At 31.9% G+C, this 26,584-nt stretch overlaps 2 protein-coding genes across 2 annotated transcripts; one reads left to right on the forward strand and one right to left on the reverse strand.

Annotated features, from left to right (window-relative positions):
* The first annotated feature begins 11,669 nt into the window (after positions 1–11,669).
* On the forward strand, positions 11,670–20,554 carry LOC144837384 (uncharacterized). The gene is made up of 15 exons (XM_078692457.1): positions 11,670–11,685; positions 12,163–12,328; positions 14,393–14,478; positions 14,809–14,861; positions 14,993–15,017; positions 15,724–15,869; positions 16,167–16,256; positions 16,396–16,575; positions 16,966–17,217; positions 17,926–18,120; positions 18,355–18,549; positions 18,756–19,058; positions 19,474–19,545; positions 20,014–20,230; positions 20,499–20,554. Exons 1-15 carry the CDS (start codon positions 11,670–11,672, stop codon positions 20,552–20,554), a joined length of 2,052 nt encoding a protein of 683 aa, XP_078548583.1.
* Positions 20,555–20,669: 115 nt separating this feature from the next.
* Positions 20,670–21,134, reverse strand: LOC144837385 (uncharacterized). The gene has a single exon (XM_078692458.1). The coding sequence runs from the start codon at positions 21,132–21,134 to the stop codon at positions 20,670–20,672; it is 465 nt and encodes a 154-aa protein (XP_078548584.1).
* Between the last annotated feature and the right edge of the window lie 5,450 nt (positions 21,135–26,584).

The raw sequence follows: 26,584 nt of genomic DNA on the forward strand, positions 1-26,584 counted from the left end.
GTTTTCGGTATAGTCAGCATCTCCATTCTGCTCTTTCAAAGTTGCTATTTCATTGCATCTGTTTGGTGTCGATCATTTATGAGACAACAACTTTTTATGATGTTTTATATAATGTTTATCTTTTGAATGATGTTTCCAAGATTAAATGAGCACATAACAACGACACTTCATCCTAGTGTTAACTAGGATGAAGAACCATCAGTTAAAGATACACATCAACGGAATCCAAAAGGAGTTGTTAAGGTAATAAAGTAATTTTCAAACTTTCCACTACTAATTACAGTATTTAATTTTTCGACAAGACAGTATTCAACTTCCTTGACAGAAAATGTCAGAAAAATGGAATAGAAACTTTGAATGCAGATGGGGATCTATTAAATATCTTACTTTGCCATAATTAAAAAAAGCGATTGCGTTTTAAGACAGAAGAAGCAAAAAATAGTGGAATAATTGGTACTTAAAGAAAACATCTTAAGGAGCAAATTTGCAACATCTTTGTAATGCTCTGCATTTGCAAAGAAACAGGGGGATGCATTCTATTCAAAGCAAGAACTGTTTGGTCCAAAATTTAAAAAGACATCAGAAAAGCCAATGAAGTAGACTTGCTGTGCCTACATGTATGGTGGAAGTATTTTGACGGCGCCAACATTACATTTTCTATGTATGTACTTTGGATGGGAGACTTACTGTGATCCAACTCCATATTTAGGATGGGGTCGAATTATTAAATCCCAGACTCATTACAGAATTAAGAATCCTGTTTCTTTAAATATAATTGAGATATATGAGATATATATGCAGTTATAAAAAGTTGCAGCTGCAGAAAATTAACTGGAATGTTCTATTGCATGTTGTGAAGGGTGGCCGAATAACTTCTGATACCCATGATCTTAACCTGGATGTGGTAAATGTTCTACTATTTTCATGAGGTTAAAAACATTTTTTCCTTTCGGTTTCTATATTTTCCCCCTAGAATAATGCCAATTGAGCATTATTGTGACAAAATACATGACGTCATATGTCTTATGACATCATAGGTACGTTATATGGCAATTTAAATATGCTAATTATAAAGTTTAATATCACATTTATATCTACTCGGAATGCACTTAGGTGGTCTAAAACCAAGCGTTAAGGAGATATGGAGCTTCAAAATGGTATGATAAATAGCGGCCATTTTGAATGTATGCTAATTAACCCACTTCCAGACGTCTGATTTTGGTAAACTTTGGAAATAATGTTCATTTCAACAAGGAGAATGTCAAGAAACATGTTTTCTTGCAGTTCCTAAATTGTTCGCATAGTATAATGTCATTTAAACAGTTATAACATAATATATGACGTCACAACTACCATATGACGTCATAGGTACGTCATATGGGAATTTAAATATGCTAATTAGAATGTTTAATATCACATTTATATCTACTCGTAATGCACTTAGGTGGTCTAAATCCAACCGTTAGAGAGATATGAGGCTTCAAAATAGCAAATGGCGGCCATTTTGAATTTATGCTAATTAACCCACTTCCCGGTGTCCGATTTTGGTAAACTTTGGATATGATATTCATTTCAACCATATTTACCAGACAAAACAAAAAAAAATTCTGTTGCAATTTGTTCTAGGTTCACCCTATTTTTGACTTATCTTTACTGGACTATATTGCAGCGATAAAATGTAGACAAATTGTGATTGCGCCCTCTATAAAAAATAAAGTTTATCACTCCACCCATGCCCACCACACGTTATATATATACAGAAGAATGACAAAAACAAGAAGTAAGTTTTGTTTCATTATTATCATACCATATCATATACGGAATTCTTTATACTGTATTGTTTTAATAGCAGGTCTTTATTTGGATCTTATATTCGTATCCTAGGATATAGGCTCTACCTAGCCTAGCTAGCTAACAAACTATTCTAGGCCTAGGCTAGGCCTAGGATTAGCCATCTACGTACTGACTACACTACTACTAGGGGCCTACTACTAGCCTAGGGGCGCTAGTTCCGTTTCGCACCTGTGTTTTATTTCGACTCCAAGTGTGTTAAGGAACTTTATCCTCAATATCACACTTAGAATTAGACTTACTTACGTACTTTTAGTTTTACAATGGAGAATCACCTTCTTGAATTCAGTTTGCTTAGCTAGCTAGGCCTAATAAATGCTAAGCCTCCTTTATTGGCAATGACTAACTGTATTTTTTTTATAATAAATACATTTCGGTTCTTTTTCGAAAACGGTATCCATTATTTATTGCCATCTGTCTAGCACAAAATAGGTACCCACAAAACGCCGTTCAATTTCTCAACGCTAAAACAACTCACAGATATATACAGTACTAGCGCGAGTTATAGGACGCCGCCTATGCTACAACCTGCTTGAGAGAACCGATATGCACATTATCACCTCTGTCGTTTGTTTATTGAATTACATACATTTCATCAGCTTTTTTTATCGCGTTGTTGCCGCATGATTTGTGACTTCGACTTATACAATATAAATCACTAAAGAATGTGTGTATTCGGACCGCAAAAAGACGTCGACTTAGACGAATTTCGACTTAGAAAAATTCGACTTACAAATCAAAATTACACAGTAATGTATAGGAAAGAATTGGGACTTTCATAAAAATTCGACTTTCGCGATTATTCGACTTACGCGAATTCGACTTAGACGGAGTCGACTGTATTATTAAACTATCCTTCGTTTAATATGATGTTAGCATGTAGTTGATAACATTTTTTATCATGAAAACACTACAGGTGGTCCAGGCTTAGATTACCATCACATACATCCCAACTTATGGTGGCGCCCTACCGCATGGACAATATTAAAGTTACAGGGAAAACCGCGGATTACTCATTCTTCTGATATTCTTTAGTAAAAACAAAATTAACATGCGTTTTCAGTGGATTTCAGGACACTATGTTAATTAAAGAATCGTACCTCCTGAACGGAGGATCGTATTTAAAGGGGGGTTCCGGGTTTAAAATGAATAGTAAAAAATGTAAAATATATTTGTTTGTCTCTTGAACGGTAAAAGTTTCAATTTATATAAGCGCCCAGTGAAGCAGAACGAAGGCTGTGAAATGAGGCCAGATTACAAGTGCAGCTACGGCAAAATCACACTGTGGTTACAGAATAGGAAATTCGTGAAATGGTCAATCTTCCGACGACTCGTTATCATTAACCATATCAATTACTTTTGTAAAATTATACTTATCTGATGTAATTTTAGTCGGTCTTCCCATTTATAAAGTCAATTTTTTATGAAAATCCATCAAAACAGTGAAACATTAGATATGTTTGCACTTTACGTTTGCCGATTTTCGCACTGACTTAGGGAAAGCCTTCAAAATCAATGAAGCGTAACGTATACATTCCTGTTGAGCGAGGAGAGCGAGACTACGATACACGTGCTCTCTCTGCCCATGCCTGGCATCGTCACGTGATAAGCAGATACAGTATACAATACCAAACTGGTCGGGTCGAGTATACCCCGTCTATAATCACAACATGAACGATGTACAGTATTTGATTGAAGGTCGACTCGACCTACCGGAATGGTATAGATAATATAGCTCGAATGAGAGAGTTGGAATATTTGTAAACATAAGTATTGCTAATTTTAAAAAGTGTAGCATATAGTAAAAGGCCTGGTAGTATCAATTCGCATAGGGTCTACTACACTAGCTAGCTCAATTTTAACTGTGCCGGATCGGCTAGGTCTCCTTCCTACTACCTGGTCTACTTGCTTGATGCAGTATCCGCTTTTTGGAGAGTAAACTAGGCCTATTTTAGGCCTACTTATTAGACGATCGGGACACCATACGTGCGGAAGGCGATCGGACCTCGTTTTGCCTCAATATTTACAGCCGATTTTGTAGAACGTTTTAGGTTTAGATTGTTTAGGAGTTTGGTTGATAAGATGGGTTTGGAATCCACTGAGTTTTGTTATTTATGGGCCAATCGTTTATAGTAGGCTAGATAGGCCCATGATGACCCCAATGTTTTAACGTAGCCATCGTGGCATGGAATCCCTAGTCGGAAATGGCTCTCACCCATGAATAAAATGATTTAGGCTAGGCCTAGCCTAGTACGTGAAGCCGATATACGATCTGTACTATTCGAGGTATAAAAATAGTATAATTTATGACTCCGTAATCTGTACTAAATTTTGTATTAAATGTCAAATAAATATATGCTACTACTGTTATTATTACACTTTAGGCCTAGCTTAGAAAATCTACAAAAAATGTATTTCACAATGATCGGGTGGTTGTCGTTTGACAGGGGAGAGAGATGCAAGTTGACAAACACAACGTACAAGCTTGACGTCGCGAGTTTGGGATCCACTGATGACGTGTTTTGTGAATATCTCATGAACATTAATGAGCTTCCCTAAGCTGCTGAAAAACAGACTTTCCATGAATTTACCCTAAAATGTATATGAAATTTAATTTTTTAAATTTCTCGTTATTACTTCTTCATTCTGACATAGTCTATATTGTTATAATATTTTTTATTTAATAAATAAACGATATTTAAAAGCAATTTTAAACCCAGAATCCCCCTTTAAAACCGCACTAACACCTTTTATTTTGGTATTTGTATGGCACGCTACAATCTATCTGCTATGCCATGCTTTTGATCATTTTTAACTAAGGTTAGGTAGTGCCATTGTTAACCCACTCACTATAGTTCATCCTATTCATTATCACTTTGGTAATAGAAGTGTACAATGATTGACAGAGTATTGACTAAGTTCATTTTATTTAATATTATCACTCTGTGTAAATATAACCAAAATGGTAATTTATAGTACAGAGAGTTATAAATGGCTGTGTGTTCTATTTATTATCTTTGTTTAACATTAGAATACAATGTTAATATCAAATCTATGGTTTAAGATTATCTGATAACACATTGTATAACAGGAACTCAATAAACAAAACAAACAAATCATTAATAACAATTTCTACCCTGGTTTTCTGTATAAATGAACTTTTTATCATATTGTTATTAATGATTTGTTTGTTTTGATTATTGAGTTCCTGTTATACAATTTGTTATAGATAATCTTAAACCAGAGCAATAATGTACAAAAAATATATTTAGATTATAAAGATAATAAATGTTTGCTGAAGTCTTATGACTGTGTATAGCCCCCTGAACCAGACCAGATCAAATGTGAGATAACAAATTACCTATCAGAGGTCCCTGTAGCCCAAAAGAAGATTAACCAAAAATAAAATTTCAAATAAGACCAATTTTGACAAATATAGTGACCCATGAAACCCAAAGAAGAGAGCTCAATCAACCAGATCTAACATGGGATACCACATAAGACTATTATAAGGTATTGTGAATACCTGTTTTAACGCCCACTTAGTGTGTGAGGACTTGTATCAGTAAAGGATGGCACAATTGCAGCAAATGCATAAAATGTCATTCAAACCAATTAGTTAATGATATGACTGGAAACCAAATTAATGATATGACTGGAAACCTACTTAAACAAATTAATTTGAAAAAATAAAAGTTACAGAGTTTTTTGGCTAAAAAATATAATTGTTTATAAACTAGAAATCTAGCTAATCAACATCAAAGTAAAAGATTAGGTCTCTTTTAGGGGAGTGTTGACAAAGTGCGAGGCAGCGAGGCATGCGAGGCACGCCAAATATTTGGTTAATAATCGATTATTTCTGCTCAGCAGAAACAGGCCCTTAGAATACAGTGTGGTATTATGTTTGGACACTAAGAAAACAAATTTGTATGGGAAATCTTTATAGCCTAAATACTTTTGGGGAATTAGAAGGTGATCCATGCAAACTACACAAGTTTAGAATGCAAAGGCGTTGCCACTATGGCTACGTTGAGAAACACCCTCATGACTTTTTCTTCATTGTAGAAACAAAACCCATTTTGAGTAGGAAATAGAAAAATGTGAAAGTAGAGAACTAAAAGAGGATAAATTATGTGTTTACTAATTTTGCTCTAGATAACATACTCAATTTTTGACAATTTCATAGCTCAAACTATTTTTCTTATGAAAGTAAGTAATTGTTTAATATTAGGAGTTGATTAGGGGAATTGTGTTTCATCTCAGAATCTATTTAGCCAGGGTTGTATACTTGAGGAAAAAGATAGGCAGATTGTCAACACGCTTACATTGAGAAAAACAAGGGGTCTGATTATTATTAATGACTTGCTGTGTGTTTGCCTGTTGCCCCTAGATACAGGCAAACAAATCCTATCAAAATCATTATCATCAGTTTAATATTAACTTTGTATTTAAACAAAAGATAAAGTAAAAATCATCTGATTGTTTGAAACATGTATAAAGGTTATAGAAATGTTTGGTTATTACTTTATGATCCATTTATTAATAGACTAAAATGCACTGCTTCCCCAGGGCTGTTAGTCAGGGTATTTGTGTGGGGTATTGTACTACCTTACTTTATGATCCATTTATTAATTGACTAAAATGCACTGCTTCCCCAGGGTTGTTAGTCAGGGTATTTGTGTGAGGTATTGTACTACCTTACTTTATTATCCATTTATTAATAGACTAAAATGCACTGCTTTCCCAGGGCTGTTAGTCAGGGTATTTGTGTGGGGTATTGTACTACCTTACTTTATGATCCATTTATTAATAGACTAAAATGCACTACTTCCTCAGGGCTGTTAGTCAGGATATTTGTGTGGGGTATTGTACTACCTTACTTTATGATCCATTTATTAATAGACTAGAATGCACTGCTTCCCCAGGGCTGTTAGTCAGGGTATTTGTGTGGGGTATTGTACTATCTTACTTTATGATCCATTTATTAATAGACTAAAATGCACTGCTTTCCCAGGGCTGTTAGTCAGGTTATTTGTGTGGGATATTATACAGTAGTAGAACAAAGACAACAGATATATATGTTTAATATTTAGTTCTTATATTTCACATGACAGAAGATTGTAAAAATCTGTTGAATCAGTAAGTTTGTCTAATAACTGCATAACATAATGTCACACTCATTTTGGTAGAAATACACCAGGAGTAGATCCAGTATTTAGAGGGGAGGGCTAATAATAGACTGGGGAAAGAAGCCTAGGCCCCATGGTTCTAATCAAAATTTTAAAATGTCCTCTTTAGCCATGCTTTTATAAAGTCTATCACTATTTAATTTTTCCAATTTCGGACCTCCACATAAAGAGCTACTGTATTTTTTATGTATATTGAAGATTCATACTAAAACGGCAGTGTGAAATGATACTTTTGGTTTTTAGTAATGAACAATAAATATGAACAATAAATGATGTAATTATTAAAATAAAGAATTGTTTTGTTTTTTTTTCTCTTTTGTGGTTAACCACTTTTATTCATTCAATCTTTCATACATATAAAGAATTGTTTATCTCATAATAAATATACTTGATTTAAAAATGAAGTTCTATTCTTATTATAATATCCATTTTTTAAAATCCATAATTATTTTTTAAATATTTTGTATGAAGCTGGTAGACTGCTCACAATAAATACATTTAGTGGTTTTTGTTTCATTATTCAATTTATGATCTTTTAAATTAATAATGTATAATAAGGTGATACATTAAATATAGCTTAGTGTATTCTCCATACCAATTTATGATAAATAAAAAAATTATATTAATGTGATGTGAAGTAAGATAGGCCTCCCCACAGATATCATTTTTCAATAATTAACCAGTATCAGTAGGTCTATAAATAATATTATAAATACTATTATCACAACATAAAATGGCATAGTAGCCTCTACTAAACAACCAGAGCCTCCTAATTAGCCTTAATATAAATTGTGTTTTATACCTAAACAATTCCTGGTAATCAAAATACACATTATTACCCCAAAGCACAAAATATTATGAATTTGCACTTTTTTTTATAAAGCTAACATTATATTATTACTGGTAATTTGTGAATCTTTATTTTACAGTTCTACATGTTATCCTATTTCTTATAGAATTACTTTACATTTACCTACTCAATGTGCAAGGTGTCCTTTAAATTGAGTAAATGGCTCTGCCCAGAGATATATAAAGAGTTACAACATTGAATGATTAGAAGCCATTTTTGTGTCAAAGAATTCGCATGCTGAATTATTAATTAAAAAATATTACATAGTTAGTTGGGATGTTTTATTCCAAAATCAATAAATCAAACTTTATAATGTACTAGCGCACGCGCATGCAATTATTCTTTGCCGCAAGTACTTCTGTACACTTTGCACATCAATAATTTACCGTCAAATATGCAAATACATTTTTAAAAATATAAGAAAACATTTAAAGTATTTTGTTGCTCCTATACTTTTCATGCGTTAATGGAGATAATTTTGACATAATTTCATCTGTATATCACATGACTTTAACCCAATGTCGCAACTCTTTAATTTTATCGCTCTGGCTCCGCCCATAATGTTTCACGTTCGTTTACATTGGTCGAATAGGAATTATGATATCTTCCTAACACTATCTTGTTTATATGAAGTTTGCAAACGATAGATAGGTAAACATGACTTATATTTTCTATTATAGGTTAGCATACAAGACTGATTAGGAAGTCATGTGATGCACAGAAGCAGTGACAAAATAAACACCTTATAGTCAAGTAGCGTCTGTTGATGTAGAGCTGTTCAGTCGGACCGACGGACCAGTGGATGGAAGAACATTTCCAGAGATGCGTAATCCTGCAGAGTAACTTTATGGTTACCAACAATTCTGTTGTTCAATAGTATTGTGAGTTTTTATGTTATTATTTATTTTTTTAATATTTCATAAAAGGTGTACAGTAATTTGAGTTATAAAAATGGTAATTTGTTATGAGAATTACACCAGTAGCCAGCTAGTAACAATGTAAAACTTTGGTTTAGTGGTTTATTTCTGTCGAAGGGAAAAGTTATTCATATTTTAAGTAAAGTCTAGTAATTTCGATTTCAGTACTACATATGCTAGCTACTAAGTGTATCCTTACCATTTGATTGGCTGTATTTCATATAATGTATTATGTTATCCAATTCCAATGACTATTGTATAATCAACTTTTTTTAACATTTTGAGAATTTTGGGTGGTACTTGTGCTAGACTCGTAAATGTTTTTTTTTTAAAATCCTATTTAACTAGGCTCTGCCTCATTGAATAGAACAGTATAACAGTCAAATATTCTCCCCATTTAACTTATAAATGTCATTCCTTATAGAATCAAAATGAAAACAAACAAGTACATTTAAAATGCAACTGTTAGCAAAACATGCTGTAAATGAATAGATGACAGGGGCGGATGCAGGGGTGTAATTTACAGCACATGCCAACAGTTGCATTTTAAATGTCGTCGATTTGTCCATAATGATTGTGTTTTACCGGTTGGAGGTTTTCTATAATTTAAGGCCAAAAAATCATAAGTTTGCGTATAGTTTTGTATTTCCGTGTAGTACCCTGTTTATCTTCATGTCCGTACGTCCGAAATATTAGGCCGAATTTCCTTAGTAATTATCACGGAGTAAAACTATCATTATTTTCTTTGTTTTATTTTTGAGTGTGGTTTAGGCAACACTAGTATTGTACAGTATAGTGGATAAATGGAATATGAATTTTTGGAAATTGTGGTTTTAACTGCTGACTTAATTAGAATTAAATAATACAATTTAACATTTTGCTAAATTTATTTATATATAACAGCAGCAGCTTCAAATTTTTTTGTCTAACTTTTTCAAATCATTAATTGATAATAATAAGTAATATTCATTAATTGATACAGTTATTAGAAATTGAATTGTTATTATTATTATTCTCACCTGTTATTGTGAGGTTCAAGGGAATTGTTCATTTAAAGGTTTCTTGATTTGTATTCATCATAAATGTTTGTGTTTCAACAATTTCCTTTTTTGGTTTAAACCAGAGCAGTTTTTGTATTGTCATTTTCAGATCAGTGATTCGTACCATATAATAGTACAAATTATGCTTAAAAGAGACATTTGAAAGTCAATGTAGAATTGTGCATTATTTATATATGATATTATTGTAGTCAATATGGTAAAATGCAGTTTGGAAGGCATATAGTCCAGTAAAAAATCACCCTCACTGTGGCATAAGCTTGTACCCTGATGAAATTCACATAGTATGTTCAGAACATTTTTTGTAAAGATCATTCCTTGATGTTACGTCGTGCCAAATCTGGGATTTAACAAGAAAATTAGACTTTTATGCAAAATTTTTACCTACCTCATGCCGTAATTTTTTTTTACTGCAAATGCGACGAAGCGTAACCGAAATTATGATACACCGTTAGCGCCCGTAAACAAATATATTAATAAAGCTATGACACCTATGGTAATTAACTGTTTATAGCATAAATTTAAGTATAGTTTGCAATAAAATATATAATGAAATACATAACATATAAAGATATCCAAATATAACAAATTTACAGATACGTGTTTAAAAATGTCGAAATAAACATGGCCTTCCATAAAATGAAGTACGCCCTCATTCGTCATACTTTTATCAAACTTGTGAATTTTTAGTTATAATACGGAACACATACAATTTGTTAGTTATTGCCTCTTTTGGCAACAAATATTTTTTCTATTTTATATCCATTTTATAATGATAGATTAGAAAATAATGTTTTTCTATCTTCGAACACATGACAACATCTAGTATACCATTATGATGGATTTTTAGTTGCGTGCAACAGCTCACTATGTAGGTTGGTTGGTAAACACTAACTTGAGCACGCGTCTGCAGCAATGTAATGGCCTTGTTTAGTGGCATACTGCATATGACCCGTAATGATCTCCTGGTCTGGTTTTATTCTGAACATTCTTTTTTCTTCAACAGCATTATTGCATGGATATCAGAGTGCATTGCATATTTTAAACTATCATTCAGAAAAACTTGTCTGATTTAGACGAATCCCAAACTTTCGGTGGTATGCTCTTAATGTTTGAAAAAGTAAAGGTAGCATCTATCATAGACGCAAACTGGATTACTAACCCCATGTTATTGTCCCGATCTTTTTTTTTTTTATTTATTTATTTATTTTTTTTTTCTATATTCTTCTTTCTTTCCACGAATTTTGTTCTCAGAGTATCTCTAATTCTGGCAAACATAAAATTGTATCTTTGTCATAAGATTGACCTTTAGCCGTAGATGTGCAAGATTTATGAATTTCTGGTATTTAACATAGGTCGATAACCATACAACAATTTAAATTGAAACTAATAGCAAAGTGTAAATTTATGTCATGCGCTATCTGTGGGAAAAAAAAGGCATGTTAAAAATAGTTATGCGATTAAATTTTCGGAATGCGAAAAATCAATTTCTAATCAACTTTCTACGCATTTCATGTCATTTTAACCATGTAAAAATGTCCAGGTACGCGCAAATTTTATGTAGCGCTAAAAACATCTTTTTTTTTGCATGAATTATGTTTTTTCAGCCTTTTCTAGTAATTTAAAATAACCTTAGTAAATACTATTCTGACAAATAACTTTAGTTTAAAAGAATTATGCCTACTTACAAATTCTTAAACATGTTTAATAATTGTTCCTCTTTGGTTATATTATGTTGCACAAATACATGGAAATTAATCTAATGCAATTTATTCTTTACAGATGACAGCGTAAATAAAGTGAAATGGCAGATTCACAAGGTAATGTTCAGATGATTATAAAATTCAAATCAAAATTAATGATATAGAATTTGATTAATGTCAGTTTTATAGTCTCGGTACTAAAATAAATGAGTATTATAAAATAGTTGACGATTTAGTTGTACATTTCAAGTATATTATATACCTGTATCAATAGGAATGTATTGTTAATTCAAATATATTTGATGATAATTGATAATTAATTTTGTAAATGAAGGAGTAAAAAAATACAAAATTGACTACCAAAGAAATGTCATTCTTAGGTCATTGAATATTAAGGATAGCATAATCTTGAAGATCATTGCCATCACCATTTTAGCCTAATTTGGTACATTTTTTATTATTTTAATTAATAAAACAAAATTAAACAAATCTATTTAAATCAGTGCATATAACCTATAATTTGTCATAGTGACAAACTAAATCTAGTTTTATTTAAGTTACTGAAATGTATACTTTGAAATCTTATTTAATCAGTTGAAAAGGATCCATCTGCTATTACTGCTCATGGTACAGATGTTAAGAAAGCATACGCTAAGGCATTGGCTGAGGGATCTGTCAAAGTCAATCTTGGAACGCTTAGAGTGATTGGGCAGGAAGGAGTTGGTAAAACTTCCCTCATAAATACCTTACTTGGAAAGAAGTAAGTACTAGTTAAGTACAGGGAAATGAACATTAGATATATGTGAGTCAACTAAAGAATACAAACTAGCCATTTTCTTTCATTTATTTCACAGGAGAAGATCTTGAATTTTTTAAATGAAAGAGAGTTAATAATTTTTTTGGCACATATAAAATAGATATCAAAAAGTTCATAATTTCATCTTAACTGTTAAAAGGGGGAGTGCACACCCCTAGTCCCTCCCCCCTTGCTTCTGCACCTGTTTCAATAAACCATTTCGAATAATAATAATAATAATAATATTTATTTGGCAAAAGTTCTTAAAGACCCCTTCCCTGCAATTTTGGACGTTTTTTGGAAAATAATACATATATATCACTTTAAAAACATTAAACCATGTCATTCCTTGTCTTAAATGTACGTTTTATGGTAAATTATGATAAAAAGTGAGAAACAATGCACTACCTAAGTAGCTCGCAGCGATCGACCTCTCGTGGACGGTCTTAGGCCTAGCCTAGCTAGGCTTAGTTTTGTAGGCCTAGCTGGTAGGAACATCGTACGCTAGCTATATACCTAGCCTGACGTTGTATAGTTGCTGCATTAATTGTCTTTCTATTTTTGCCAGACTCCGTTGATACAAATTGGGGAAAACCCGGTATTTTTGCTGAAAAGTTAGGAGTCTTCCATTTGTTTTGGCCTCACGATCGATCGAAAAGTGGGCGAATTACAGGTGAAAAACAAAAATATCAATCCGCGCGCAATGCATTTTGGGATTTATAGCGGGCCGCTATAATTATTAGAATCGATTTATTTTTCACATTTTTAACCGTTTAAAGACGAAAAAAGTTATCGCAATAGGACCATATTACGGTGGCCTATAAGTGTCACGGCAACTTTCAAAAAATATCACGGCAATTTTTTCAAAAAAAGCCACGGCAATTTGAAAAAAGCCACGGCAATTTGAAAAAAGCAACGGCAATTTGAAAAAGGCCACGGCAATTTGGAAAAAGCCACGGCAAATTAAAAATAAAACATCACGGCAAATTAAAAATAAAACATCGCGGCAATTTAACAAAAATACCACGGCAACTTAAAAACGAAACACCACGGCAAATTAGTATTGAAACACCACGGCAAATTAGTAATGAAACACCACGGCAAATTACAGAATGCCACGGCGGAAGTGAGTTACCACGGCGGAAGTGAAACCTTTGGAATCTTCGATTTTTTCTGAGGTAAGTAATTATTTGTGCATTGATGTAAATATTATATTTATTTATTTAACTGCAGCAGTTTACGTGTTTATTGCACTCTTCTTGAACTTTCTAGCGGGCTAGACCATAGGCCTTATTACAAGGTAGGCCTAGGCCCTATAACATTCTACAATGTTTTAATATATTTACAGTAATCTGTTTTTTATATAAAAAGTTTTTTTTACAGTAGACCTAGCTACTACTGTAGGCCTAAGGCTTAGGCCTTAGGCTAGTAGTGGGCATAGCTAGGCCTAGTGCAATAAACACGTAAATGCTGCAGTTAAATAAATTAATATAATAATATTTACTTCAATGCACAAATAATTACTTACCTCAGAAAAAATCGAAGATTCCAAAGGTTTCACTTCCGCCGTGGTAACTCACTTCCGCCGTGGCATTCTGTAATTTGCCGTGGTGTTTCATTACTAATTTGCCGTGGTGTTTCAATACTAATTTGCCGTGGTGTTTTATTTTTAAGTTGCCGTGGTATTTTTTTTAAATTGCCGCGATGTTTTATTTTTAATTTGCCGTGATGTTTTATTTTTAATTTGCCGTGGCTTTTTTCAAATTGCCGTGGCTTTTTTCAAATTGCCGTGGCTTTTTTTGAAAGTTGCCGTGATATTTTTTGAAAGTTGCCGTGACACTTATAGGCCACCGTACCATATAGTATTATTTTTACATTAAATATAGTTTGTGATCTTAAATTAGATCTAAAAAACGTAGGGAAGGGGGATTTAAAAGTACGTTTTACATTTCATCTTGCCATGAAAAAGTAATAGACATGAGCCCAAACTGAAAACTGCTCTTACTCCATCAATGATTTTCACTTCAGATTTGACCCCAAACATGATGTTACAGATGGCATAGCAGTGGTAAGAACAGCAAGCACAACATGGACAGAAGATACTGCTGATAGTGGTAAACATGAATAAATTTAGCATTATTATTATCATTATAATCACTGACAGCATAAGTGAATAAAGATCTCACAGCAAAATAGTATACTTCATATTGAAAGATAAATTGAAAATATTTTTGGATATTAATTTGCATATTAGCAATAGAGTAACCTGAATAATGTACATAGAGGCTTATTGTCAACAATCTAATTTTTTTAATTTCATTTCTTATTCATACTTTGTTACATTGATTGACGAATGAACAAAATTGGTGAAATGGTTTAAATATTATAGATATTTATTAATATTTAACTATTAATAAAACCAATATGATTATATTTTTCTACAGGTAACCCTTCAAAACAGTATACAAAAATGGTCGCTGATAAACTGAGAGGAATGGTAAGTTCATTTAAATAGTGCCTAGATGACAATTCTAATACTGCTAAATTATATAAGTCTTAAACCAAACAGCATGGAATGATTAGAATAAAGTAGACAATGCTTAATATCTTATTTTTATCTTGTGTCAGGTTGACAAGGAATCTCTAGCAGAAGGTAGGCCTATTGAATTCCTTTAAATGTTGTTTTTATCAATAATAAGAATATCTAAGAATTTTAATTTATTAATGTTATGCTATTGCACAACTTGTTTTAAACTTTTGCACTTCTAAGCGACATAAATTAACGTTTTCATGTTAGCTGAGTTTGAGTGAAGTTTAATTCCCTTGTTGGTAAAGTTCTCGTTTCAGTTTAGCCTTCTAATTCCTGTAATTTAATGTTCTGCTCTAATAGACAATTTTGTTTTGTAATAACAAAACTTTCAGTTTACTATTATAATTTGTATTACTGTATTTTGTAACTACAATAATACTAATTATATTCAAAAATTATAAAGTTATTGACAATGCACAACCATTTAGAATAATCTGATATTTTAAAAATGTATTTTCCCAATCTAAAGTAGCTAAAGAAACATCACAATCTCCATTGTGGTTATTTAATCAATTAACCAATTTGTATAACACTTTTCTAAATCTACAATGACAATGATATTGACTTTAATGGTAAAATATTGATTACTACTACAAAAATGACAACAACAGTGATGATAATGAATACAACAATGATAATGAGATCAATGAAAATGATTAGAATGATAACTTATGAACAATGATGATAATAATAATTATGATAATATTAATGATGCTAGTTGCATACATTTTAAGTGTTGAGTGTGACCAAAATAAATATTTCACTGCAGATACTGAAGCTATTCCATTTGATACAGAACAGCAGTTAGATAAGGATGTAATTCAGAATATTGAGGAAAATAAGGAGGAAACCTTGAAAGACACGTTTAATATCTGGGATCATGGGGGATCACTGATTTACCATGGTATACAGCGTGTAAGTTATGATTGTATTTGCTTTGAATAAAGTCCATAGACATATAGTATTCTTCTATTCTTCAATATAATAACAACATTGATTATTTACACAGTGCTTAAAAACTTATTTTACAATTTGTTAAAAATATTTATTTAATACACTATAAATTTTTAATAGAGAACAATTGCACTTGACAAAAAGATCTCAGTGTTTGAGTATTGAAGTTTTTACATCAGACATTTTTATCTGAGAAACTTCCTTTTAGGGACCAATTACAGAGGGAAATAATATTTGTACATATTTCTTTTTTCCTAGATGTTCATGACATCGGAAGCCCTTTATATCGTAGTGTTTGATCTCAGTGTGAACCTTCAGGATCATGCTATTTTCATTGATTCAAATGGAGTAAGTATTTAAAGACAATGTAAGGTAAAGGTATTTGTGATTAAAAATACCTACCAGATGAGTGAGACGATTAAGAAAAACATATAATAATTATTTTATTTTAATCAAATAAAGATATAATAATAATTTTTTTTTATAGAAAAAGCGTCATCATCATTGGACCAATCTCCAGTTCATATTATCTTACATCCAGACAGTTTATTCTCATAGTCGTATTGTGGAAGAAGATGAAGAGAATGAAGTTCACAAACCAACTATCCTTATTGTGGGTACACATAAGGGTAAGCTGGGTAGGACTGAAGAAGAACAAAATGTTGAGGTTAATACTTTCATTATTAAAATTAATCAACAGGGAACATTTTCGCCAGTGTAGCGTAGCAAAAAGCTATACAAAACCACCTTATTGCTACATATTTCTAAAATTGTGTAGCAAAAAATACAATACAAAACTATGTTTCTCGACTTAAAAATCAGTTTGATTAGCAATATTGCTAAACAAAATTTTTAAATGAAAATGTTCCCTGATCAATCAATTTCTGTTCTAAAAGCTAATGTAAAGAAACTATGACTACTAGAATACTGTATCGAATACATTTTTATCAGAAATTCTCATATGAATGTATTTAATACAGTAGTCTTGTAGTCTGTGAAGTATTTATATATCATTTAAAAGAACATGTTTTCATTTTTTTAAATTGTTTACAACCAGGCAAAGAAGGCCTTTAAACAGATTCGAGATGCACTTACAGATAAAGTGTATGAAAACCATGTGTATCACCAATATTTTGCCGTTGAAAACAGCCAAGAAACTACAGATAAGAGCTTTAGTGATCTCAAACAAGTTATTGATACACTTATGACTGCTTTAGAGAAAGAAGTTCCTTTAAAGTGGATGCGTTTTCGATGTGATCTACAAGATTTAAGGAGGGAAAAACATTTTTCTTTGTGTCCAGTTAAAGAGGTGAGTTTAATTTGCATCATTCCTCGGTGTTTTGTTTTCAGAATAGAAATATGTTGGAAATAATAATATTTAAAAAAGTATAAACAAGACTCCACCCACTATTATATATTACTATATATATATATAACTACTATATAATAATAATAGGGACCACAGTGGAAATAAGTTGCTTTTTGTACTTTTCTGTGTTTTGATCCACTTGATCAACAAAATGAATAAATAAACTATTTAAATTATTTAAAATTGAAAACTGATTTTTAAAATGGTTTTTGTCATTCATTCATTCAGTTTGTCATATACAGATAGCAATATTTTTGTCATATTTTACATCTTGCTCTAAATCTAAATGGTTAATGTGATAATCCTATCCATATATGGTATCCATATATGGTATGGTTTCCTATCTGAAAAAATCATAAGAGCAATTAAATCAGCCTAGTATTTTTTATGGAATATTTGTCGCAAGATTGACGAGGCATTCTGTGAGAAAAATCGCAGTATACGTTTCCCCCATCCTGAGAGTGACATTTTCCTTCAGATCCAACATTATGCAGTAAATGTTATCAATTAAACAAACAAATTTCTTTTGTACTTCAAACCATTTCAGGCTGTAAAGGACAAAACTAATGTTATAAATGTATACCTACCCATGGTTTCATATTTGTTATATTTTATTTGTATCTGAATAGTAAACAATTTTTTTATTAGCTCAAAATTCTGGCAAGTAAGAATGGTATTGCAGATGAAAAACAACAATCCTTTCTTCTTAACTTCCTGTATGATCTTGGTGAAATTGTTTACAGGCCTGACAACAAATTATTGAAAGATAAAGCAGTGTTAGATCCGATGAGACTTGTTGAAATTGTCACTGCATTTGTAGCAGTCATTACACCAAAATTTCCAGTAAGTAGGTTCATAAAAATGTTAATGCAGTGTTCCTTGGAGAAATAATAGGCACATGTGAATTCCTATAGGCACTAGTACCAAATTCAATATCTGACAGTTACCTTATAGTTTAACATTTAGTGGTATATTGGTTATGGGTTGAAACATGTAATTGCATCTCCAATTCTGCTGTTCGATAACTTAATTAACAAAAAATTATAATAAATATGGCTAATTGTTCTGGTTTTTTAGCCGGCCATGTATATTGATGCCTTTCATAAGCTTGACATGGGCATACTAGAGGAAGACTTGTTGCGAAAATTATGGAAAGAGCGTAAAGTTGACGGAATAAAGAATTTTAAGTTCCTTGTAGCACTGATGATTCAATTAGGTTTCATTTGTAAGAGGAAGACAACTAGCAGCCAAGATTTGGGAAGAACATCTACAGTAGGTTTTGTTCGGTTATCTGTTCTAACATGTTATGTTTTGCATGTAAGATTATGTGAAAAAAATTATTTTTGGTATGATACATAATTCGTGAAATTTTACATAAAATATTTATAGGGTTCAGATATTTTTAACATGTACAATATATGATCTTTAGTTTTCTTTAAAAGAAATCTAAATGGCATTTTACAAATCAACAATTTCAGGGATCTGTTGGAAAGCGATCATTTTTTGTGCCACTACGCCTTGCTTTCAAGACATCAAGTGAAGTGAAACCATTGCCTGATGATTCACAATCTATCAATATTTATTACGACTTTAAGGGATATCTGCCAGATGTATTGTTTCCATACATGATTATTGATTTCATCAACAAATTTCAAAAGAAAGGATTTGATCCAAAACTGTCATATAATCATGCTGAACTTTACTTCGACCAAGATCATGTTGTTACTTTATCTCTTGTCAAATTTGTGACTATGGAGGATGAAAGAAAGTTCTTGTTAAAGGTACTGTGTTGTACAATCTCTTCTGAATTTTCAATAAATATTACCAACTTATTTTGAATTGATAGAAGTTGATTAGTCAAACACAAAACAATGCTGAAACCCGCTACAAATTATCATTTAGTTTGCAACACTGATTACAATCCTAACCTATCTTTTACTTTTTTTTGTTGTTAAATATTATTCAAGGTATATTTATTCAAACAAAGAAATCATACAGGCAGCCAAAGTACAATTTTACAGATATAAAAACTTTAAAATCAATGTACATTATACACTAATAAAATATTAAAAAACACGTAAAAACTAGAAAAAAACATTAACAGCATAAATATATATTTGAGTCAGAGTTGATTCTATACTTACATAGTAATTCAAATTCAGATATCATAATATCAACTACTTTTGGTTTTCCCAGGTGACTATTAAAAGAACAAATGCACCTAATGAAACAAGTAATGAGGAACCTTCATCTGAAGCATGTAAAGAGGTATGTTATCACTAAGACTTTTTTATAAATGTTATTGCTAGATATTAACATTTTTATAATTAAACTTTAAAATTGATGTGTAGTGTAATCAAAGTAGAGGTTAACAATTATTGTCATTAACTTCATTGTATTTGACCTTATAATTCTGTAAATTTGTAATTTCAATTATAGAAAAACACATGATGCTTTGACGACACAAATATCCCCGAAATGTCCAACTATCTAAAAAAATTATCAACAAGAGATATCTTTTTCACATATAAATTAAAACACCTAGGAATAGAAGACATAAAACCATTTTAACTTTTTTTTAAACTATAATATTGTAAATGTGAGTGAATAAATGTGTGCAGCAGATTCAAAAGGTAATACAGTTTTTGTTATTGATTGTGTCTTAATTTGGTATTTGTAGTTGGCTTTATTTATGTTATTAGGATTAAGGAATCAATATTCAATGTATATTTTTAGGTTTTGTTAACGATCCAGAAGTCATTTAGACCTTCTAAAGATGGTGGTAGAAGAGGGATTCAATATGAGAGATGCATACTTTGTGATGTATGTAGTGATGCATCAGAAAAGAAGCACATTCAAAATCTCTGTGATTTCCAGGACGAGAAGTTGCCATGCTCCAAAACTGGCACGTATATGATTATGGATGTTACACGTTACAAGCGGCTATTTGGAGGTAAGAGTAATAATAGAGACATAAGGTTAGGAAGAGATTGAAGCAATAAATTATACTAAAATTAGATACATTACCTTGAACAACATACCAGTATATCTTTTTAAATGTGTGTCATCACTATTTTGTTTATATTGAAATGGATTCTATGAATAGTATTGGTACAGTATATTATAATTTATTGTTTATCTTAAATCCTGTTGAACCAAACTTTTGGAACATAATACTGTGGCTTATTGAAAATATTCTTTTTTTCCAAACCAATAATTAGTAAAAACTAACCTTGACAGTTTCGCTGTCCTGATCGGACAGCTTCTTCAGAAATAATGACGATCTATCATCAAACAGACTGACCTCTAGAGGGCCTATTCTGTTTAATGACAGGGTCATACACGTGACTGAGTTGGTGGGTGCCCTCGTCTCTGTTGATGATTTGGTTTCCTCATCTGCGGATCCAGATGGCTTCTCTGATGCGTCGGTTGTTTGTATCTGGTTCCCTGTCGATGATTTTAGGTTGTGTCCAGTCTATTATGTGATTTAACTTGACGGCATGATCTGCTATAGCTGATTTGCTTAGTTCATTTTTTGATTCTCTATGTGATTGACGAGTGAAGTTCTTTCTCTGTTGGGTTATCTTTTCTGTTTCTTTTCTATGTTCTTTTAACCTTGTGCCAAAACAACGACCCGTTTCTCCAATGTAGGTGTGATCACAATTAGAACATGAGATTTCGTAGACGCAATTAGCCACTTTCAATTTGTCAACTTGGTCTTTTGGGTGGACAAGTAGTTGGCGTAATGAAGTGTGGTGTTTCATAGCTGTGTTGATGCCAAACTCCTTAAACACTTTACTAACTCGCTCCGAAAGTCCTGCTACATAAGGGACGACTACAAATCCTTTGCTTTCCATGGTGTTTTCTTTCTTCTTGGATGTTACTTTTTTATTTTCTTTCATTTTTTTCTTTACTTGGTTGAATGACCACTAGGATAGCCACATCTGGAAAGGGCTGATGTTATATTGGCCTCTTCTGTTGTTGGTCACGTGTATGACCCTGTCATTAAACAGAATAGGCCCTCTAGAGGTTAGTCTGTTTGATGATAGATCGTCATTATTTCTGAAGAAGCTGTCCGATCAGGACAGCGAAACTGTCAAGGTTAGTTTTTACTAATTATTGGTTTGGAAAAAAAGAATATTTTCAATATACTTATACCTACAAACCAGATGAACATTTTCAATCAATATTGTGGCTATTGTAATGTTAAATTTAACTGAGGCTAAATAACTATAAAAACACTTACAGTACTATGGTCAGATTTAGACTTTCACTTCAGATTTATTTCCAAGGATTGAGTGGTTTATATTAATTAATTATCTCCTGTACAGTACCAGCTTGGCTGTATGATCAGTCTTGTGGTTAGTGTTCAATTTTACTTTTTCACAGACGTCCAAGATGCTAGAAAGTTACTGCAATCTGTCAATATTCTTAAATAAAAGGCTTGACCTATAATCTGATTTGCAAACACTAGACTTTATTGTTTTCATAATCTAGCCATTATTATTATTCAGATTTTAAAAATTAACAATTCAGTTATCATATTAAAATAATATATTGTTATCATCAACTAAAAAAAATGGCCACTGATCCCATAGTTTTACAACTCGTTTTGCAATCTGTTTATTTCTTGAAATGTTGTGTAGAATATCGGTTATATTTTGTTTTAAAAACCTAGTACTTTTGGATTATTGTACCTTACTTTCTTCCACCTTCTTAGACTGTACACAAGGCCGTGATTATGAAAATGAAATTATTTGTACCATTCCAGGAATATAAAACATTCATTATTGGTTTTATATAACATCTAAGTAGATTCATGCATTTCATGTAAATTGTCATCTTAATAGGAATGTCCACTGAGTAGGGGTTGGCCGTAGTGGTATAACATATATTGCCCTTTGTTTTGCAGGAAAGTGTCTGCTTACTAGAGGTGTCCCAAAAGAGGGGCTCTACTGTATGATACATGAAATGAATTAATATGCTGAATTAATTGCCATTTGAAGTCATTGCATTAATTGATTTAAACAAATTTTAATTTATAGATAATTATTTATCACAAAAGAAAACAGTTATTGATTTTTTATTTCTTAGCCTTATATGGCATGGTTGGTTTTTATATAATAAAATTATATTTTATCAGATGAGAATATTCCATCTGCTATTACTGCTCATGGTGCAGATGTTCAGGAAGTGTACGCTAAGGCGCTAAGATCTGAGGGATCTGTCAAAATCAATCTTGGAATGCTTAAAGTGATTGGGCCGGAAGGAGTAGGTAAAACATGCCTAATAAATGCATGTCTTGGACAAGAGTAAGTAATAGTTAAAGTACTGAGAAATGAACTATGAAATATGTGAGTTAACTATTAAAGAAATATGATTCATTTTAATAACCAATTCCCTAATATAGCAGCCTTAAAAGTAACTCAAGTTCACTAATGCTTTCAAATAATTTTCACTTCAAATTTAACTCCAAGCATAATGTTTACAGCACTTAAAAGTGACCCAAGTTCATTATTAGTTTCAACTGATTTTCACTTCAGATTTAACCCCAAACATGATGTTACAGATGGAATAGCAGTGATAAGAACTGTAAGCACAACATGGACAGAAGATTATGATGATAGTGGTAATAATAAATTAATTTAGCTTTTCATCCCTCTTGCAGTGAATTATGATAAACTATTTAAAGATAAACTGGAGATCAATACCACTACTGACACACAGTAGTATATTGTTGGATACTATGTTAATGTTGATATTTTTGTTATGTTTGATTAACAGTCGTGTAACTGGCTAATTTCTGCATGATTTTTTTTTTATATTATACATATTAAATATTGTTACTCCTGATCCTTTCTGATGCATTCAGGATTGTAATTTATGCAATTTACATTATCAAGTAGTTTGAAAGTGGTAACCTAATAATCAACTATTATTCATTTAAATCAAACGTAGAACCTAGAGAAATAAATAACTTTGTTTTGTTATTTTCAGGTAATCCCTCAAAACAGTTTACAAAATGTGTCGCTGACAAAATGAGAACAATAACTGAAAAAGTATGTCAACAACATTTTATTAAAAACATTAAAATAACACAAAAGGCATTTATACTATTTTTTATTTTAAAGATATCAATCTAGTCCACTGGACTTACTTAATAAAGTAAGTCCAGTAGACTAGATTGATATCTTTCCAAAAAAAAAAAAAAAATACACTACCTAGATGAATGGGAATATTCATATCCGCATTTATACTATAATATATACTATATTTATTAATATATTATTACTAGCCAAAACTGAGGGCTTTGTTTTCTTAATGATCAATGATTTAAAACTAATGTAGTTTGGAAGGTAAATATATTTATAAGGTTTGTTTTCATTGTATGTAGGCTGTCCAGAGACCACCTACAGATGATGATGAGTCTGAAAATGTTGAGGTCTACGATAATGATAGTGATGACAACTACAGCATTGAGGATGATAATGACAACCACAGCGATGATGATGATGACAACCACAGCAATGATGATCATGACAAACAGAGAAATGATGTTGATGACAACCACAGCAATGATGATCATGACAAACAGAGAAATGGTAATGATTATTTTTTGTAACTTTTAAAATTCTGTTTTTTTTAACAATAATATTAAGAACTAGAGGGTACTCCGAGAGTACAAACCTCCGCCTACTGTAAAATTCCCCTACATAAAATGCCCCCTGAATATTTTTTTTTTACATTTTTTTTTATTAGTTCTAAGTGTTAATATGTTAACTGCACACTACAAAGTTGTGGATGGCAGTGTGGTGTAATGGTTATGTATCCAGCCTCTCACAGTTGAGATCGCTGGTTCAAGTCACACTGAGGTTTTTTTTTTTTTATTGGTTATCCGCACTTGGCGGATAACCCCTTGTTATTGTCAGGATCTTTTTTTTTTTTTTTCTTTATTCTTCTTTCTTTCCCGGAATTTTTTTCGCAGCGTATCTCTAATACTTGTCAACATAAGATTATATAACTTTGTCAGAAGATTGACCTCTAACTGTAGATGTGCAAGAAACTTCGTTTTATGATTTTAGAGTTGCGCAACGTGACTTACGCGCGATTTTATGAATTTCAATGATTGATCATAGATAAAAAACCAAATATCATTTTTCATTGAAACTTGGTGAAAATTTAAGTTATATCAAGCGCAAACTTTCTATGGATTAAAAATGGCATGTTTTACAGAAAGTTACGCGCGCATGCGCGTTTAAAATTTCAAAATGCATAAAATCAATTTCTAATCAACTTTCTACGCGTTTCATGTCATTTTGAGCATTTCAAAAATTCCCACGCTCGCGCGCATTTTTGCGCGTGCGGTGCGCACGTATCGCTAAAATTATTTGTTTATGCGTGATTTATGTTTTTCCAGCCTTTTCTAGTAATTTTACCAACTTTTTAAACAATTTCGACTTAAAATCACGTCATACGAGCACGTCGAATTGGATAATTTGCGCGCGTTTTTGATGAAAAAGTTCAAAAAGTCGTGAAAATTATGCCTTTTTTTAAACAGTCATAGATTCTAAACTACATGATGAACTTTTCTTTTTTTTACATATTCTGAAAGTTGATGAGTTGTAAATATCGGATCATAAATCGATATGGCTAACCAGACATTGTGACGTCATCGTATGGCCACTCGAATATAAAATATTGGATTTTTGTCTCTTTCTTCATAGCTCATCACATTTAATAGAGCGCATCTCCACTTATCCGTATTCCATTTCCCTCCATTTTTTTATATTGTCTAGGTCAATCAATTATATTTCGCATGATATACCGTTTTTAAAATTGTGATGACGTCATCATGGTCAAAAGCGTCATTAACTTTGGTCACTTATTTTCACCTATTCTGAACTGTATGTAGTACGTATACAGTATATAGTGTATACTGTATATACTTTGACGTGACGCAAAAAGCGCACTAACATTTTTTTCAATAGCATAATCGTTTTTCTGTGCGTAATATTCTAACGTTATGACGTGCACGTGGCTTTTGGGCTGCGGATAACCTAACTCGTACGTAGTGACGAGTTCAAATCTAGTTATTTTTTTATTTCTTTTTTTTTAGTTTTTTGTGGACCTTTATCTTTGACCCTGACCCTTCAAATTTTAACCACAATTATATGATGTGTCATTGATCATTGTGGCTAAGTTTGGTGAGAATCGGATAAAAACTGTGGTTTCTAGGCAGTAAAATAGTTTTTTGTTAGTTGTGACCTTGACCTATGACTTTTTCCCCTCAAATTCGAACTCGTCCGAGCTTTTGGGGCATAGATCATTGTTGCCAAATTTGGTGAGAATCGGATAAAAACTGTGGCCTCCAGGCTGTTCACAGACACACACACAAACACACACACACACAAACACACACACAAACATACAGGGGTGAAAACATAACCTCCTTGGCGGAGGTAATTATGTAATATTACATAGCCTATGTAAATACGTGAACATGATTGGTTGAAACTTCATCACATGACTACCCATAACAAAAAGTCTTAGTAGATATAGCTCTATATCTATTAGCCATTATAAGTTATCGCCTTAATAGATATAGCTCTATTACCTATTAAGGTACCTACTAATAAGTAGATTTTAGGCAGATTTTAGATAGGTCCTAATAGGTTTTACCTCATTAGCATAATTCAAAACCCCCACTAATAGTATTAGATAGATTTTTCACTATTTTTAATCTGTGAGTAACACAGTTGTATACATCTATCTATTGTCTACTTATAATAGCTATACAATGGGCTACCAGCAATCTATTAAATATTAATCAACTATCTATTTTATATAGCTGGGAAGTAGTCATTTCATCGTTGACTCATTGAGTTAAAATCCTTAGTAGGCGAGATAAAAAGGTCTACTAAAAAACTATTAGGGCTACTAAAAATAGAGCTATTTCTACTTAAGCCAACTTAAATCTACTAATTTTTTTTGCTATGGGTACCGCTGCGAGGATCGTAAATCATATATATCCTCGAGTACGATGATATTGACTGTGTAATTTTCGTGTGGCAATACTCGCGTTTGGCGATAAATAAACAAAAGTACTGAGACTTGAACTCGCGACGATTTGTCCATACAAGACAACTTTTTACACGCCGCACTACGCAACTTGCTTGAAGAAATTAAACTAAACTATTTAAACTATGCATACATAGCGCCCTCATTTGTTATTAATCCTCCCTAAATGTGATGAAAGACTGTTTGTGATTGGTTAATACTCACAGTAGTAACTCGGTACGTGCGGCAC

This window comes from Antedon bifida, chromosome 3 (assembly GCF_963402885.1).
Source record: "Antedon bifida chromosome 3, ecAntBifi1.1, whole genome shotgun sequence".
NCBI classification, from domain to species: domain Eukaryota; kingdom Metazoa; phylum Echinodermata; class Crinoidea; order Comatulida; family Antedonidae; genus Antedon; species Antedon bifida.